This window comes from Bubalus bubalis, chromosome 11 (genome assembly GCF_019923935.1).
Source record: "Bubalus bubalis isolate 160015118507 breed Murrah chromosome 11, NDDB_SH_1, whole genome shotgun sequence".
In the NCBI taxonomy this organism is placed as follows: domain Eukaryota; kingdom Metazoa; phylum Chordata; class Mammalia; order Artiodactyla; family Bovidae; genus Bubalus; species Bubalus bubalis.
Genome location: NC_059167.1, coordinates 73,369,837 through 73,384,613, shown reverse-complemented (window position 1 = coordinate 73,384,613; position 14,777 = coordinate 73,369,837). Strand labels below are relative to the sequence as shown.

The following is a 14,777-nucleotide window of genomic DNA, read 5'->3' as shown; positions in this document are numbered from 1 at the left end:
AGAAACAAGAAAAATGGACGCAGAAGAAACAGACAAAAATAATTGAAAAGAGTTGATCCTGAGAAATGATACTGAGGAGAGTTAGGTAGAAGAGATGAGACAAGTTTTTTTTTTTTCTTCAATAGAAGCCTTAAAATTTTTTTTTCCAAGCCCTGTGTTTATGAATTACTTGGATATCTATTCCAATATCCTTTTAGATTATCTCCTATACTATAGAGCATAGAAAGCTAAACACTTGTACTTCTCAGACTCCCAAGAAGTTAATAATTTGCACTAGGTCCCAGTGAACAGATCTTACACTAGACTTGTAGGCAGAGGCAACCACCCTGAGTCAGCAACCATTCATAGAGACTCATAACTTCTGTTAAGCATGAAGAGGGAGTCCTTGGGTTCTTGGGCAACTTGGTTGCAGCTTCTACATAGGTCCCTAGTGACATAAGAAGTGAATAATGGGCAAACCAGTGGCATTTTTCTACAATAGCCCCATGGTGTGCTGAAGACACCTAGATCATTTCTGGATTTTATATTCATGACCCTTCAGAGATTCTGTGAACTATCTGATAATTTTTTATATAGTCTTTTATATTAAGCTACCTAGAGTGGATTCTGTTATTTATAACCAAGAACATTCACTGATATATGTTTTAAAAATCAGTTTTAAAATTTTATAATAATTGTTCTAGTCAACTAGTTTATAAATGTAATTCAAAGTACAATTTTTTTTCATGGTTTATGGTCCCTTCCATAACTGCAGTCCATTGGGTTGCAAAGAGTCAGACATGACTAAGCGACTGAACTGAACTGATGATCCCTTCCATTCAAAGCACAATTTGCTTTACTGGTGTAAATTTTCAAAAATGTGATATTTAGAATCTTCAACATTAATATTCTCTTGTTGAACCCTTAAAGGTGAACAAGTGCTAATAAGGCATTTTCTTCATCTAATTGAAAATTGATTTCCAAATTTTACTCTACAAAAAGGATGCCTGAATTTGAGATTTGGAGAATAAACCAGAAGGTAATATAACAGATCTCTCCATGGCACTAAATATTAGATACTATGAGAAAGGTCATTCTCTGGACCTGCTGGAAAGTAAGTTTCCTCTGCTATATGTTATGGTCTAGCCTTCTATAGACCAGTTTTGTTACTTGTGATACAGATGTAAGACAGTGTAACACTGCTGTGATTGCATTAGATCGTGAGAGATGAACCAGCTAGAGTAAAAGCAATGGATTAAAACATCTAAAGCTTTCTGAGTGATTGAGATACAGATGTTGTCAGGACTTTGAGTTTTCAGTGATGTAAATCCAATACAAATTAAACCAAAAAGAGGAATTTATTTATGTACCTTCAAGTGTGCCAGTTTTTAAACTCCTTGATACTTCTCCCTTAAAAAGTTGAAGTCTAAAAACCCTCCTCTTGATTGAGGGCAAATTTAGTGACTTGCTTCTAATACGGGCTTCCCTCATAGCTCAGTTGGTAAAGAATCTGCCTGCAATGCAGGAGACCCGGGTTTGATTCCTGCATTGGGAAGATCCCCTAGAGAAGGAAATGGCAACCCACTCCAGTATTCTTGCCTGGAAAATCCCAGGAACAGAGGAGCCTAGCAGGCTACAGTCCATGGCGTGGCTTCTGTCTAATAGAATAAAGTAAAATTAAAGGTATATGACTTTGGAGGCTAAGTCATGAAAGGTATGGTGGCTTCTCCCTTGCTTTCTCTGAGATTACTTTCCTGAAGGAAGCCAACTACTATGTTGTGAAGAGAGGTCCACATTGTGAGGAGCTGAGGCCTCCAGCCTACAGCCATGTGGGTAAGCCATATTGGAGACAGGTTCTATAACACTGGTCAGCCTTAAAATGACCTTAGCCCCTGCTGACACTTGACTACAAGCTCATGAAAGATTTTGAGCCAGATACATCCAGGTTGGTCACTCCTAGATCCCTATCTGAACATGTGTGAGATAGTAAATGTTAGTTTAAAGCTACTAACTTTTGGCATAATTCGTAGAGCAATATATAACTAATATGAGATGATTCAGAGGTTGGCCTGACTTCCGTCATAGCCTGATCCAGGAGGGGGCAGGGGGAGGGGAATCTGTCAAGACATTCAGTTCATCTTTTTGGCTCTACTTTTTCTGTGGCTTCATTCTTCAGAATTTCCATACATTTGGGAAAGATGGCTGTCAGCAGAGTTTGTTCTACAGGCTTATTATGACTTGTGATCCTAGAAAAGGAAATAGATCCCCCAGCTTCCATATTCAAAAGTTAAGGAAGATTCTATGGACTTGGATTGGTTTCAAGCCCATTTCTAAAGCCAATCATGGTGGCCAAGTGGAATGAGTATTCTGATTTTCTACTGTGATCTTATCCACCCCTACAGCTAGAGAGGGAATAGGGACAAAACATACAATGATAAGAAGCCTAGATGGCCCCACATGAAATGAGGGAAGGGTAATTCTTTAAAAATGTATGGAAAAGAGATGAAAGAAATAAACAATAGTTATCTACTCAAAAGTCATTCCCATGTTTAACCTTCGGCTGTCATTGTGCATAGTAATAAACTTCTACATTCAAGCTGGATGTATCTGGCTCAAAAGATATGGAAAGAAGAAATTACTATAAAAGTGGCTGTTACTGTGATGTGAAAAAGTGTGTAAAGTTGGGCTGGGGCCTAGGAGAGCTTCTGGGGAGACTGGAAAAATTATTATTTCTTAACCTAATGACCTTTAAAAAAGAGTGTTCACCTTGTAACACTTCTTTGTATAAATTTTGAAACCAGAAAGTGTGAGTCCTTTAACTTTGTCCTTTCTTCTAGAATGTTTTGGCTATTCTGGGCCCTTTGCATTTTCATGTAAATTGGCTTGTTAATTTCTGCAAAGAAGCCAGTTAGGATTTTGAGAGAGATTGCATAGAATTGGTATAGCAATATTAATTCTAATTCATGAACACAAGGTATCTTTCTATTTATTTAGGTGTTTTCTAAATTCTTTAAACAATGTTTTATAGTTTTATTATAAAACTTCCTCTGTCAAATGTATTCCTATGTATTTTATTCTTTTGATGCTATTGCAAATGGAATTAGTTTTTAAGTTTGTTTCAGATTTTTTATTCCTAGTGTATAGGTGACAGTTAATTTTTGAATATTGATCTTGTACCCATAACTTTAATATTAGTTTTTGCTTTGGTCTGAATGTTTGTGTCTGCCCATCACCCCAAACTCAGGTTGAAATCCTAACCCCCAAATACAATGGAATTAGTAGGTGGGGCCTTTGGGAGAGTGGAAACTTCATGAATGAAATTAGTACCTTATAAAAGCGGCTCCAGAAATATCCCTAGCCCCTTTCCCCCTGTGAGGACTCAATGAAAAATTGGGGACCTGAAAGCAAGCCCTCACCAGACCATGACAGCACCCTGAACTTGGATTTCCAGCCTCCCAAACTGTATGAAATAATGTTTAATGTTTATAAGCTACCTCAGTCAGTTCAGTTCAGTCGCTCAGTCGTGTCCGACTCTTTGAGACCCATGAATCGCAGCACGCCAGGCCTCTCTGTCCATCACCAACTCCCAGAGTTTACTCAAACTCATGTCCATCGAGTCAGTGATGCCATCCAGCCATCTCATCCTCTGTCATCCTAGTCTATGTTATTTTGTTATAGTTCCTGAATGGATTGTTGTTCAGTTGCTCAGTTGTGTCTGGCTCTGCGACTCCATGGAACCCAGGAGCCATCAGGCTCCCCTGTCCCTGGGATTTCCTGGGTAAGAGTACTGGAGTGGGTTGCCATTTCCTTTTCCAGGGGATCTTCCTAACCCAGGGATCAATTTGAGTTGGCATGAGGATTCTTTACCACTGAGCCACAAAAGAAGCCCCTGAATGGACTAAGACAATGCTAGTATTTTGTGTGTGTCAATTCCTTAGGATTTCTACATACAAGTTTATGTTGTCTGAAGATAGAAATAGTTTTACTGCTGCTGCTGCTAAGTCGCTTCAGTCGTGTCCGACTCTGTGCGACCCCATAGACGGCAGCCCACCAGGCTCCCCCGTCCCTGGGATTCTCCAGGCAAGAACACTGGAGTGGGCTGCCATTTCCTTCTCCAATGCATGAAAGTGAAAAGTGAAAGTGAAGTCACTCAGTCCTGTCCGACTCGAGACCCCATGGACTGCAGCCTACCAGGCTCCTCTGTCCATGGGACTTTCCAGGCAAGAGTACTAGAGTGGGGTGCCATTGCCTTCTCCGAATAGTTTTACTTCTTCCTTTCTAATCTGGATGACTTTATTTTCCCTTCCTTGCCTAATTACCGGGCCTCAAGTACAGTATTGAAAAGAAGTGGTAAATATATCCTAACACGGAAAGTTTTCAGTCTTTCTTTCACCTTTAAGTAACGTCAGTTGTTGGTTTTTCATAGATGCCTTTTTATTGGGTTACAGAAATTCCCTTTTATTCCTAGTGTTTTGAGTGATTGTATCATGAAAAGATGTTGTATTTTGTCAAGTGTTTTTTCTGTATGACTGTATGGGGTTTTTTTTTCTATCTTCTATTAATGTTTTATTACATTGATTTATGATTAAATCAACCTAAAATTCCTGGGGCAAATCTCACTCAATCATGGTATATAATCTTTTTTATATGTTGCTGGACTCACCTACTTATTTTGCTGAGGATTTTTGCATCTCTATGAAAAGAAGAGAAGCGAAAAGCAAAGGAGAAAAGGAAAGATATAAACATCTGAATGCAGAGTTCCAAAGAATAGCAAGAAGAGATAAGAAAGCCTTCTTCAGCGATCAATGCAAAGAAATAGAGGAAAAAAACAGAATGGGAAAGACTAGGGATCTCTTTAAGAAAATCAGAGGTACCAAAGGAACATTTCATGCAAAGATGAGCTCGGTAAAGGACAGAAATGGTATGGACCTAACAGAAGCAGAAGATATTAAGAAGAGATGGCAAGAATACACAGAAGAACTGTACAAAAAAGATCTTCATGACCCAGATAATCACGATGGTGTGATCACTGACCTAGAGCCAGACATCCTGGAATGTGAAGTCAAGTGGGCCTTAGAAAGCATCACTACGAACAAAGCTAGTGGAGGTGACAGAATTCCAGTTGAGCTATTCCAAATCCTGAAAGATGATGCTGTGAAAGTACTGCACTCAATATGCCAGCAAATTTGGAAAACTCAGCAGTGGCCACAGGACTAGAAAAGGTCAGTTTTCATTCCAATCCCAAAGAAAGGCAATGCCAAAGAATGCTCAAACTACCACACAATTGCACTCATCTCACATGCTAGTAAAGTAATGCTCAAAATTCTCCAAGCCAGGCTTCAGCAATATGTGAACCGTGAACTCCCTGGTGTTCAAGCTGGTTTTAGAAAAGGCAGAGGAACCAGAGATCAAATTGCCACCATCCACTGGATCATAGAAAAAGCAAGAGAGTTCCAGAAAAACATCTATTTCTGCTTTATTGACTATGCCAAAGCCTTTGACTGTGTGGATCACAATAAACTGTGGAAAATTTTGAAAGAGATGGGAATACCAGACCACCTGATCTGCCTCTTGAGAAATTTGTATGCAGGTCAGGAAGCAACAGTTAGAACTGGACATGGAACAACAGACTGGTTCCAAATAGGAAAAAGAGTTCGTCAAGGCTGTATATTGTCACCCTGTTTATTTAACTTATATGCAGAGTACATCATGAGAAACGCTGGACTGGAAGAAACACAAGCTGGAATCAAGATTGCCGGGAGAAATATCAATCACCTCAGATATGCAGATGACACCACCTTTATGGCAAAAAGTGAAGAGGAACTCAAAAGCCTCTTGATGAAAGTGAAATTGGAGAGTGAAAAAGTTGGCTTAAAGCTCAACATTCAGAAAACAAAGATCATGGCATCCAGTCTCACCACTTCATGGGAAATAGATGGGGAAACAGTGGAAACAGTGTCAGACTTTATTTTTCTGGGCTCCAAAATCACTACAGATGGTGACTGCAGCCATGAAATTAAAAGACGCTTACTCCTTGGAAGGAAAGTTATGACCAACCTAGATAGCATATTCAAAAGCAGAGACATTACTTTGCCAACAAAGGTCTGTCTAGTCAAGGCTATGGTTTTTCCAGTGGTCATGTATGGATATGAGAGTTGGACTGTGAAGCAGGCTGAGCGCCAAAGAATTGATGCTTTTGAACTGTGGTATTGGAGAAGACTCTTGAGAGTCCCTTGGACTGCAAGGAGATCCAACCAGTCCATTCTGAAGGAGATCAGCCCTGGGATGTCTTTGGAAGGAATGATGCTAAAGCTGAAACTCCAGTACTTTGGTCACCTCATGCGAAGAGTTGACTCATTGGGAAAGACTCTGATGCCGGGAGGGATTGGGGGCAGGAGGAGAAGGCGACAACAGAGGATGAGATGGCTGGATGGCATCACTGACTCGATGGACGTGAGTCTGAGTGAACTCCGAGAGCTGGTGATGGACAGGGAGGCCTGGCGTGCTGCGATTCATGGGGTCGCAAAGAGTCGGACAGGGCTGAGCGACTGATCTGATCTGATAAGAGATATTTGTCTATAGTTTTCTTTTATGATGTTTTGTCTGGTTTTGATTTTAAGGATACATAGGATGAGATAGAAAGTGTTTCTTTTTTTTTTAGCAGAGGTATAAAGAATTGGTATTAATTCTTTAAATATTTGGTAAAATTCACCAGTGAAGCTTATGGTTGTGGCTTTTTTTTGTGGAAAGTTTTTTTTTTATGAATTCAACCTCATTTATTTGTAATAATTCTATTCAAATATCTATTACTTCTTGAATCAGTTTCAGGAGTTTTGTGTGTTTCTAGGTGTTGTGAACACCTGCATAAACAGAATTCAGTTCAGTTCAGTTGCTCAATCATGTCCGACTCTCTGCGACCCCATGAATCGCAGCACGCCAGGCCTCCCTGTCCATCACCAACTCCCGGAGTTCAAACTCACGTCCATTGAGTCGGTGATGCCATCCAGCCATCTCATCTGGACCTTACCTAAAGTTCGGTTCAGACCAATAACACCACAAATATCCCAAGAGTATATGAAAAGATTTATTACTTACATAAAGAGGCTTTCTGTAGAGAACAGGGCAGGCTTCCCAACCTGGTCTGATAAATGGCTTGAGAGAGAGGAGAAGGAAGCTGACCTGGAGTTTTTATGGTGGTTAGAGAATGATGCTGGGATGACAGCTCCCACCTGGAGGAGATGGGCCCTTGTTGAGTTTAATCATCTCATCAGAGGCAAATTAAAGAGAACCTGGGCTTTCCTATCAGCTTTATCAGATGTTGGGGCATAAGGGGAAGAGAGAGGAGTGAGGCTTAAAAGATTTCAGTAGTCAAACATCAAAAAAATGGAATCAGACTTTCTTATATTAGAAATTTGTCCATTTCCTCAGTTATCTAATTGGTTGGCATACAATTGTTCATGGTAGTCTCTTATAGTCCTTTCTATTTCTGTAAGTTTCATAGTACTGTTCCCTCTTTTCCTGGATTTAGTAGTGTTTCTCTCATATCAGTCTAGGTAAAGGTTTCTTAATTTTCTTTTCCCGGCTCAAATCTGCTGTACAGCCCCTCTAGTAAAATTTTTATTTTACTTATAATACTTTTCAGCTTCAAAATTTCTATTTTTTACAATAACTTCTATCTCTTTACTGACATTACAAATTTAGTGAGATTTCATTCTATTTTCCTTAGATTCTTTAGAAATGGTTTTTCTCAGTTCTTGAACACATTTAAAAAGTTGACGAAGCTTTTGTTTAAGGTCTGAGCTTTCTAGGGGACTGTTTCTTTCTTTCTTTCTTTTCTTATGTATGGGCCATACTTTCTTGGCTTTTATTTTGTTTTCCTATGTTTCAATTTTCTGTTGAAAAGTGGGCATTTTAAATAATATGATGTGGTGACTTTTGAAATCAGTCTCTCTCCCCCCAGGATTTGTTATTGCTGCTGTTTTTTAATATTTATTTCATTCTTTAGAAACTTTTCCAAGTTAATTGTGTAAAATCTGTATTTTGTGTTGTGTATGGCCACTAAAGACCACTAAAGCCTCTGCTTGGCTAATAGCTGAACAGTAATTTCCTCAAATACTTGGAACAAATAAGTCTTCCAGCCTTTGCAGAGGGGCTCTGGGTGAACACTGGGGCACACCTTCAACCCTCAGCCAGGCAACTGACAGCCCTGACTTGGCTTTCTGCCTGTGCAGAGCCTCAGGGTCAGCCTAAGACCTTATGGCCTGCTCAGATTCTTCCTGAGCTTGTTCCCAGCCTTGGGCAGGCACACAGCCCTATACATGATTTGGCTTTTTAGATTCCCAGTAATATGTTGAAGCTTTTCAAAGCCCCCCAAAATGTCATTCTGCAGTCTCCTTTTTAGGTTTTTTGTTTAACCTATTGTGAGCCCCAATTGCTATCCACTGCCTCAGGCGGCCACAAAAATAATCAATTGCTTCTAATTGTTTTCAACAGGGCTTTTCACACTAGGCAGTTTCCAATTAGGTCAAGTAAAGATACCTTTGCAAGTGGGGCCTCCAGGGCCTGACAGACAGGTCAAATAATTACAATTCTCTGGGTATTTGGCTTTCAAAGAACTCAAATCCCATTCTACCTCTCCCAGTGACTGTCAGACTGCTGGTGCTTATCATAATTGCAGGCTGTTGGTTTCGAGACTTCTATGGAACTGGAGAGGGAGATGAGAATAGGGCAAGTTACAGTATGACAAGGCTCACTATTGTTACAGATATTCAGCCTTTCTCTTCAATAAGCACTCCTCAGACTGCTGCAAGTCTTCAGGTAAATTTCCAGAGCTCTAACTATCTGCTTCTATTTTTGCAGACATCCAAAGATTTTATGGAGGAAAGAATTTTCAATGCCTCTCACTCCAACATTTTTGCTGATGTCCTATTACATACTTTTTTGAAACCTAGAATGTATTTCTCTTTCCAGTCCCACTACCTTTTCAAACCCTGTCCACATATTATCTCCTAGGTGTACATGTGATTTTTCTGAGGACACTGTCTTTTGGGGACTTGCCACTTTTTTTCCCCTCTAAGTCCAAGGAGGCCATGACAAAAAGAGGTGGCAAAGAGACTTTGAATGCTTCAGAACAGGAGTTCCTGATGATGCCATCAGGATGATGATGCCAATACAATTTCAGGGTGGCCTTGATCATTAGATGCAAATAGTCAAGACTGGATCAGTTTTTAAACTGCTGCACTCTATCCTTAAAAGAACAAACTGGTAAGTTGAAAAATCTCACAGCTTTCCATAGTGTTTAAGAGCACAGGTGCTGTATACAGTAAGACAAGAATTCACTATTTCCTAGCAGCGATCATAATGGTACACACCTTGTTGAGTCACTATGAAAATTAAGTGGAAAATAATTAAAATAAAATCCTTGACAGTGTCTGGCACAGGCATTTTCCTTATCACTGTTAGAGCACCAAAACGTAGCAGCAATCCTGTATTGCACACCTAAGTAGGAAGGAACCTCAGAAATCCACTCATTCAGTTGCATAACCCGGGCAATAACTCACAATGGCTCAAATCCCTATCAAATGATATCAAGCATATGTTTTAATATTTCCAAGGGAGTTGACTATCTCAAAGATAGCTCATTGCATTGCTGAATCACTCTCATCATTAGAAAGCTCCTTCTTCTCTACTGAGCCCCAAATCTTTCTCCCCGTTTTCCCTTGAATACCTCAAGAATAAAGCTATTACCATTTCAGTGCGACGATTCTTCCACTATCTGAAGGCTTCTCAGAAGCATTTTAACTCTTCTTTCTAGCTCTGGGGAAGAGGTTGGTACTTTCTTCTGCTCACCAGCTTTCCCCTACCTCCAACTGCCATTGCCTGAGGTGTCCTGAAATCCAGTGAGATCTGGAAAGTGTGAATGGAGGAAATAAATTCCTTTTCATATCACAAGAGATTTCATGATCTATTTTCTACCTCACTTCCCATGACAAATGAATCCCTGCCCCAGCTCTATCCTGTGAACACTACCAGTGAAACACACACACAAACAGAGAACAGGTTCAATTTATTGGTTGTTCTTTGGGAAAGGTTATATATAACATTATTGGGGTGAAGTTAAATTCTAGTTACAGATTCATAAAACTTTGCTTTCAACCAAATTAGCTTTTATGAGACTACTAAATCCCCCCTTATCCTCATAGACAGCAAAGGACCTTGATCATAGTCTTCATAATTCTCTGTTTTTCAAATGATTAAAGCAGACATAATACATAATGCAGTTGATATTAAATATATTGAGAATGACAAATCAGTAGAACTACTTTCACTCTTTAGCTTTAACTTGTCATTTATAAATGTTCTGTACATACATTTTTTGTTTTAGATTTTCTCCATAAAAGGACTTGTGGACAATTCATTATTATTTGCTATTAGTATACGCACATTTAATTCTTCCAAAATAACATTTAAGATCTCTCTTAGGATGCCTCAGAAATGTTAACCTTTAAGGAACATTCAGTTATAAAAATAAAAGCTCAGGTCTTGACTCTATAAGCAAGTTCAGATGTGTCAAGATTTTATTGTTTCCCTCTGACCTGATAAAAACCTCCAACAACATACAATGTGCCAGCTTCTTCTTTGCTCAACTCAGAGGAAGTCATATAAAGGAGAAAAAAAAAACCATGCTTGAAATCACAGTGACCAAAGGATTTGAGTTAATAATTACATTAAATAACCATAACTTTCTGTTTAACTATTCACATTCCACACAGTGGAAATTATCCTTTCCTCCAGATTATTCGCTTACATTTTTAACTTTGCAGAACTATAATAACAAAACACAACTTACAGACGCAGGATGTGTGTTTTTCTATTTTAATGCCAAGCACAAAGTGTACATCATAAAATTCATATTTGGTGTTTGGCATTATTTTAATAGGAAAGATCTAGATCACAAATATCTTGCCATAAAAATTCTACTATAGTAATGAAAAAAACATATCATTACATCATCAGTGATTCCAATACAATATTAACAGATATGGCACTTTCAATAAATGTTTGAAGATGCATGGGACTTGGGCTAGTTTTAATATAGCCACAAAAAGAAAAGCAGACATCCCCTTCTTTGGGTAGTGCTGTGCTTTTAGGGCAATTATGTTGCTTATTATCACAGCGAAGTTCATTTTGAGCAAATTCTCTTCACTTAAGCCAACTCCAACTTACATGCAAAACTGTGGACCAAGCTACTAAAAGAAGATTCCTGCTGCCAACTTAAGTCATCTCTTTAACAAAATTGCAAGCTTGTGGCAGTTAAAACAACAAGAGAGATTTGGTGTCTGCTGGTTCTGAATGTCATTTTTCCTCTCTAGTGTGGTTGTATATTTTCAGCTCCTCCTCCTTTCTTCTCTCCCACTCTCAAAATTCTAGCTTAGTATTTGCATGCTTAATTAAATCTATTCTGTGCTTTATTGTTGGAGGATGTGGACGATAGAAGGATTTAGGGCAGGGGCTACCGTGGATGTGAAATGCACAGACTATGTGTTAGCACAAATTCTCCTAGTGTAGAATCATCAGTAGTGAGTTTCAACGTTTTAAAATTAGACTCAATATTTTGGGTGTTCAAGATGACTTTCTGCTTCAAAGTATGGTTCCTATTTAGTTGTTAGTGGGGAGAGCACTGGACCAAAACAAAAATAAAATAAAAGCAGCCTCTTTAGTTGCAATGATTCTTTGAACGCTAGAGCCGTCATGGACAAACCTAAATGCAAGTCCATGGTGTTTGTTTCCCACGTTACACATGACTTGGCTGGTGAGATTGAGAAGATGCGAGGCAAAAAGAGTACGGGGGTGGGGTGGTTTACATGTAAAACCTCAGGCTTGAAGAAAGCAGGTTGGCCAAATCCAACATGCAGGAAGGTTTCCCCACCCTGCACTTTGGCCATTAGATAAATCCTACATAGGCACTGCAAATAACCCAAGTTTAATCAGAGAACAGCAACTACCGGTAGGTTCCGAGTGGCTATAATGTTACATAAATCCTACCAGCAGTAGGACAGCTAATGCACACAAATGCTCTGATTTCTTAACTGGGGTTTCCCTTAGACCCTCAGAGGGTGAAGGAAGAAACGCAGGTTATACGCCTTACATCTCCTCCCTGCCTTTTAACTACTCCTTAGCCAGAAGCAATTGCCTTCCTTGCCTTACTCTGCTCTGCTTTCCAGCTCAGTCTCTGCTGCTGCTGCTGCTGCTGCTGCTGCTGCCGAGTCGTGTCTGACTCTGTGTGACCCCATAGATGGCAACCCACCAGGCTCCCCCATCCCTGGGATTCTCCAGGCAAGAACACTGGAGTGGGTTGCCATTGCCTTCTCCAGCTCAATCTCCTAACAATGGCTAAGACAGACCCCAAATGAGTGGAAAGGAGCAGGCCCTAAACTCTCTTATTTCAGCCGGGTCCTTCACTGTAAGGTACACTCAGCAGAGACAGTATGTTTTTATCTAACAGGGTTGTGGTTCTCAGAAGCACCACACAGAAACAATGAACTGGGGAAAAGGTGATGATAACCCAGCCAAAAGGACAGATAATAAGACCTTCTTCTTATGAAGTTTTTGTCTTTTTCCTATTCTTGTGTAGGAGTTTCTGAATTACATCTTTTGTCCATCTGAGGGGCAAAGCAGGAGGGGCTGTTTTGGTTTCACTCACTTGGTTCTGAAAATAGGAGTGGTCAGTATTTATGTTTTAAGTTTGGTATTGAGTTACAGCTAATTTCATCAGTCACAGTGACTGCCAAAGTTAATGATTTTTTGGCAATTCTATTTCTCTTCTTTAAACATCAAGGGAAAATTTGCTAAAGCATGGGTCTCACTGTGTTTGGAGGTTGGCCTTTCCACACTCTGCCCATCTCCCGCCTGAATTTTGCTGGACCAACTGGTCCTCACCTGCAATCTCTCTCTTCTCTCAACCCTCTATCCTTCTTGCCCTTGCACCATCAGCTTCTCCCAGAGTCTGAAAGGTCTTCCCCAAATAGGAAACATTTGCATCTATAGTCAAGCAAGTTGCTTTAGAACCTTTGACAGGGAAGGTGGTGGACAGAAACAGTCACTGAGATCCTAAGAGGGGATGGACTGTGAGAGAGAAGAGGAAGGAGGGAAGCAAGCACAGGGTAAAACATCTTTTCCAAGGCCAAGCCAGCACAAAACAGGTCTCATGCCCCTAGAGAAGCCTCTCCATTAATATTCATTTGGAAGGGAGGATCTGGTCCCCAGGAAGGCACATGGAAGACTGAGGCAGACCCAGCCCACAGCCTGCCCACCAACCCCTCCCCACAAAGTGCCTGGGGTAGTAAGTAGCTTGGGTTTTCTGTGTCATCCCGCAAGGAAGCAGATACATTTACATACTAGGAAGTGCCCTCTAGCAGAGACTGTGTTTCCTCTGGTGTCTGCAAACACCCACAAACACTCAGGCACACAAACTACGCACTAGCAGGCTCCTGGGAGGAGGCAGCTGGTGGTCCTTCTTGCCTCTAGGTTTAAGCCAAGTAAGAATCAGGTTGATTGAGGTCTGTCTCTGGGCCCGCCTGGGGCCTGCATCCCAAGGACAGGCTGGGTGTGCCTGGCTTTAATCCAAATCGATGGATATGCAACGACACTGCTTGACACGCGTGACCCTCTTCTTCTTGGTGGGTGGCTGGAGCTCAGGACAGTTGAGAGTGACCATCATGGTGGTGAATTTCTTGGGCTTGCAAAAGGAGCAGGACTGAAAGGAGCCCTCCTCCTTCCGGATGTGCCTGGGGATGTAGAAGGAGTTGCACTGGCCGTAGCAGAAGCGGTTGATGATGGTGCGGCTGTTGCAGCCCTCCTCGTGGATGGTCTGCTTCAGCGGCTGGGTTTTGCACCAGTCTCGCTTCAGGTATTTGCGCTCGGTCACATGCAGGGCCTCCTGGCTGGACTCCAGCACCTCCTCTCCGGGCATGGCAGTGCCCCTCCCCTGGCCCCGCCCCCGGTTCCTGGAGCCAGGCTGCTGGGGAGACTGAGTCTGCTCGGAGTCATTGTGCTGGGCCTTGTCTGGTGGGGGGATAGCCCCTTGGGACCCCTTCTTTTTCCCCTCAGCAGCTGGCAACAGGGTCCCCAAGAGGAGAAGCAGGGCTCCCACAGTGTAGGCTGTGCGGCTCATGCTAAAGAGAGGAGACAGAGAGAGGAGGCATGAAAAATGTAAAATTAACAAAAGCCTTAATAAAACAACCAGTATTTTATCAGGCACTTGGTAAACACTTGATGTAAGTGATTTCTTTTGTTTTCACAATATCTCCAGGAATTAGGTACTGCTATTCTCATTACCCTCTGACCCATGAAGCCATGAATTAGCTCATCCAGAGTTATACAGCAAATAAGCCAAGATATGGACTCAACTGGGAATTCCAAGGTGGCTGAGTGGTAAAGAATCTGCTTGCCAATGCAGGAGACTCAGGAGACACAGGTTCAATCCGTGGGTAGGGGAAGATCTCCTGCAGCAGGAAATCCCATGAACAGTGTGCGTGTATGTTCAATCACTCAGTCGTGTTGGACTCTTTGCGACCCTATGGACTGTGGCCCACCAGGCTCCTCTGTTCATGGGATTCTCCAGGCAAAAATGCTGGAGTGGGTTGCCATTTCCTCCTACAGGGGATCTTCCCAACCCAGGAATGGAACCTGTATCTCCTGAGTCTCCTGCACTGCAAGCAGATTCTAAACCACTGAGCCACCAGGGAAGCCCACCTGTGAGCCATACAAAAAGACAAAAAGATATGACACCAAAATAT

At 41.2% G+C, this 14,777-nt stretch overlaps 1 protein-coding gene across 1 annotated transcript in view; it reads right to left on the bottom strand.

Annotated features, from left to right (window-relative positions):
* The window catches only part of GREM1 (gremlin 1, DAN family BMP antagonist), a 34,596-nt gene that overhangs the window by 8,845 nt on the left and 10,974 nt on the right, over positions 1-14,777 (bottom strand). The window contains exon 2 of the mRNA XM_006048186.4: positions 7,075-14,153. Within this exon, the coding sequence (XP_006048248.1) occupies positions 13,598-14,153 (556 nt within the window). The 3' untranslated portion in view covers positions 7,075-13,597. The remainder of the gene's footprint in view (positions 1-7,074; positions 14,154-14,777) is intronic.